The sequence below is a fragment of the Galeopterus variegatus genome, unplaced genomic scaffold (assembly GCF_000696425.1).
Source record: "Galeopterus variegatus unplaced genomic scaffold, G_variegatus-3.0.2 Scaffold445, whole genome shotgun sequence".
Taxonomy (NCBI): domain Eukaryota; kingdom Metazoa; phylum Chordata; class Mammalia; order Dermoptera; family Cynocephalidae; genus Galeopterus; species Galeopterus variegatus.
The window spans coordinates 713,596-717,670 of record NW_007726556.1 but is presented as its reverse complement, the minus strand read 5'-3'; the positions used below and the strand labels follow the sequence as shown (position 1 = coordinate 717,670).

Sequence of the window (4,075 nt, the reverse complement as noted above, 5' to 3'; positions counted from 1 at the left end):
ATAGTTAACAAAAATCTTGTTAATCCTTAACTATATTTAACTCCGTAAAATAGACTTCCAGAAGCATCAGGTTTATAAAGATGCTTGAAATGCTTAGCTGAGATAGGTCACACCTGCATAACAGCAATGCTGCTAATGAATTCTCAAAGGGATTTCAAGTTAAGGCTACAGAAGTAAATGGTAAAACAATAAAGGTGGAATCCAAGAAGACACAGTCAGTGGCAATTCAAACTGACATATACTGTATAAACCTCTGCATTTATTATCAACAATAATTGCTCAAAGTACCAATTTTGTCAGAAAATTGTGAGTTGTGGCTCTAAAATCAACTGACTGATTTTTAAACTGTAAAATATCATAATGAGCAAATTCTTGGACTATGGAAAGAAACACCCACAGTGACCAGATCAATTTAAACAACTTTACCTCTGCTAATCTTGTCCGAAGCTGACCTGGTTGTTTCTTTGCAAATAATCTGATGACCTCAGGGGTTTTAAAGGCCTGGCTGATAGCTGCCTGAATAGCCTAGAAACATAAGAAGGCAAAAACTAAGCAAAACATTCCAACAAAACAGATATTGCAATAATTGACTGATGGGTCTGTCTTTAATTATTAACAAAGTCTTTGTTCATCAAACACTGTTACCGTTTCAGTTTTCACTTGCTATTTCTGTGCATGTCACTGAAGCCAAATATATAACTAAGTAAAGATCTGGAAGGATATGCTTTTTTATGCATAAGTAGACATTCATCTAGAACTTACACCCAAAAAGGGGTACATTTTCAATCTGAAGTGTACTTACAAAAGAAAGAACCAAACTCTGTCACTGATATAAGTAAATTATGCTTACCAGCTGCATTCCACTTAGTTCATCTACCAAAGTCATATTTCCAGACATAATTTTCTTCAGGGAATCATTAAATTCACTCAGTTGCTCCAGAGTTTCCTTTTTGGTTTCTTCATATTCATCTGTATCAAGTTCCTCTCTGAAGGACAGTGAACAACATAATACAGAAAAATACAGAGTTCCAAGTGAAAAAAAAGCAATCTTGGTACTTGTACACTAGAAAAAAAAACTGAAGGGAAATATCAAAATGCTAATGATGGATGTGTTCAGATAGTAGTTGTATGGGCATTTTCCTGCAATATGGTTATTTCGACAAGTAACATTTTTCTTTACCAAAATGAAGCATGCTTAACGAACCACCTAATAACTTCCCTTTAAACAGTCAATGCTATAACATTGGGTAAGATACTGAACATAGCCAAGCTTCAGTCTCTTTAACTACAAAGCTTCAGATAATGATAGTACCTACCTAATAGGGTTGCTATGAGCATTAAATGAGACATAGAAAGTGCTTGGCATATAACAGGTACTTGATAAGTAGCTGTTGTTATCATCATCAGCGTCATCATCAACGGTAGGAAAAATTTTGTGTATCTTGCAATACAACAGCAAGGCAGTACTTGTCATCTAAGGGGTTATTTTTATTCACCAAACAAGCCACTTATTAAACACTTACTATGAATAACAGCTACCACTTTTACTGAGCACCTACTCTGGGCCAAGCACTGGGTCTGCCCCTTCATCTGTAACATTTACAACAACTTTGCAAGGTTGTTAAAAACTGCAATGAACAGTCTCAGTCTTTTGAGAAGTTAAGGCTGAAACCATACACCAGAAGTTCAAACAGTACCTTCTCAGCCTGATACCAGGCAGGGTGATTTTAAACACTAAAGACAAGGCAGTTGTCATTATTTCTACTTCAAGGAGGTTAATTAAGTATTTTGTCCAAGTTCACGTGCACTTAGTAATTAATTGAGACTTTCACATTCTAGTCTTTATGACTCCAAAGCCTTCACTGAGTTTACTCCTCCAACACACAAAGCACTGTGAAGAACACTACAGAGGAAACCCAAATCACACATGGGCCTACATCCATGGAGCTTGTAATCTAGCTGCAGAAAAAAGCCATTTTACAGCAAAACAACACTCAATGATACAATTACCTGCATTCTTCCAGATCTTGTAATTGCTGCATTAGTCTATCCAACTGTTCTTCTAAATTCTGCTTTAATTTGCTTGTCTCTGTCTTTCCTCTGGAAGCCATTTTAATCTCTATGTAGAACAATAAACCCACATATGGTATATTTGGTTATTTGAAGAGATTCAACATACCAGTGTAATTTAAAATAGGCAATACTGACTCAGATACAGATCTGAGAAAGATAGTTCTGCAAAGAGAATCTCAATTCAGAAACACAGTTTAAACTCATATAGTAATAACATTCCACAGTAATGTCTGACAGTCTTCTTAATCGACCTGACAAGTTAATTAGAAGTCTTCACTCTTGGTCTATCTCCCTTTAAACAAATTTGATAGAAGAAAATACAGATTTAAAAAGAAATAGAAGGCTGGCCAGTTAGCACAGTTGGTTAGAGCAGGCTGCTGATAACACCAAGGTCTGGGGTTCAATCCCTGTACCACCCAGCCAAGAGGAAAAAAAAGGAAAGAAATAGATTAGATGTGACTGCTTTATAAAAAGATTCATTATAGCATTCTTTTTCATATATATAAGTACACCCCAAGACTCAGAACACTCCTGGTATTATCTTATTGGCTTTATGTACATTTACCTAATGACATGTGAGCACTAACATCTTTTTATTTATTTATTTTTTTCAAAAAGATGACCGATAAGGGGATCTAAACCCTTGACTTGGTGTTGTCAGCACCACGCTCTCCCAAGTGAGCTAACTGGCCATCCCTTTATAGGGATCTGAACCCACAGCCTTGGTGTTATCAGCACCGCACTCTCCTGAGTGAGCCACAGGCCAGCCCGAGCACTAACATCTTTTGATATGAATTTCCTCTTTGGAAATGTGCCCATTTTCTACTGGATTATCTTTTTTTGTTTAATTTTTATTTATTTTTTGGATTATCTTTTCTTTTACGGATTTATATAACATGAATATGAAGCCTTTGTAATTACAGTTGACCTTTGAACATATGGATTGACATTAAATTTTATCTATAGTGTTTTTTGTCATGACAAATTATTTATTTATTTATTTATTTATTTTTTAAAGATGACCGGTAAGAGGATCTCAACCCTTGGCTTGGTGTTGTCAGCACCACACTCAGCCAGTGAGCAAACCGGCCATCCCTATATAGGATCCGAACCCATGGCCTTGGTGTTATCAGCACCGCACTCTACCGAGTCATGGCCGGCCCCATGACAAATTATTTTTTAATGAACAAATATCTCCTTTAAGTCTTCTTAGTTTTGTGTCCCACAAAGGCAGGCCCTAAGTATCTCAAAATTTATAAAAATACATGTCTTTGTAGTCTAAGACTTTTTTTTTTTTTTCCTTTTTGTCTTTTTTCATGACCAGCAACGGATCGCAACCCTCAGTCGCAACTCTCAGTGTCGCGCCCGTACCGGACCGGGACCGGCCACGGGATCGCAACCCTCGGTGTTGCTCCCGCCCCCCGCTCAGCCAGTGAGCGGCCGGTCTGCATGTGGGATCCGAACCCTCGGCGGGAGCGCCACCGCACTTCCCAAGCGGCGCACTATAGCAGTGCGCCACTGGGCCGGCCCCTGTAGTCTAAGACTTTCATAAATTCTTTTTTTTTTTTTTGGCAGCTGGCTGGTATGGGGAGCCGAACCATCACCTTGGTGTTATATGACTGTGCTCTAACCATCCAAGTTAACCCGCTAGCCCTAAATTATTTTTTCTACCTGTAGAAAAAAGTCCCTTGCAGCTTTTTGTCCTTATGCTATGAAGTACAGGCCTAACTTTAATTTTCTTTCAAATGTATAGCCAATTGCCCCAACCCCCACTACTAGTCAGTCTTTTATTCATTGATCCAATATGCTACCTTTATTAAGTAAATTCCCAGACTCAGCCTCAAGTCTGTTTCATTGATAATTTTCTGGTCCTAAGGAATTACCTTGCTATTTAGATTATTACAACTTTTTTTGCTGGAATATTTTGATAACTGATAAGGACTTGCCTTTTTTTTTTTTTTTTTTTTATTTTAAAAGATGACCAGTAAGGGGATTTTAACCC

At 37.6% G+C, this 4,075-nt stretch overlaps 1 protein-coding gene across 1 annotated transcript in view; it reads right to left on the bottom strand.

The window, feature by feature from the left end:
- LZIC (leucine zipper and CTNNBIP1 domain containing) overlaps nt 1–4,075 on the bottom strand; it is a 13,024-nt gene that overhangs the window by 4,502 nt on the left and 4,447 nt on the right. The window contains exons 3-5 of the mRNA XM_008568824.1: nt 2,011–2,119; nt 851–986; nt 427–525 (exon numbers count right to left, since the gene is read on the bottom strand). Coding sequence (XP_008567046.1) covers nt 427–525; nt 851–986; nt 2,011–2,111 — 336 coding nt within the window. The 5' untranslated portion in view covers nt 2,112–2,119. The remainder of the gene's footprint in view (nt 1–426; nt 526–850; nt 987–2,010; nt 2,120–4,075) is intronic.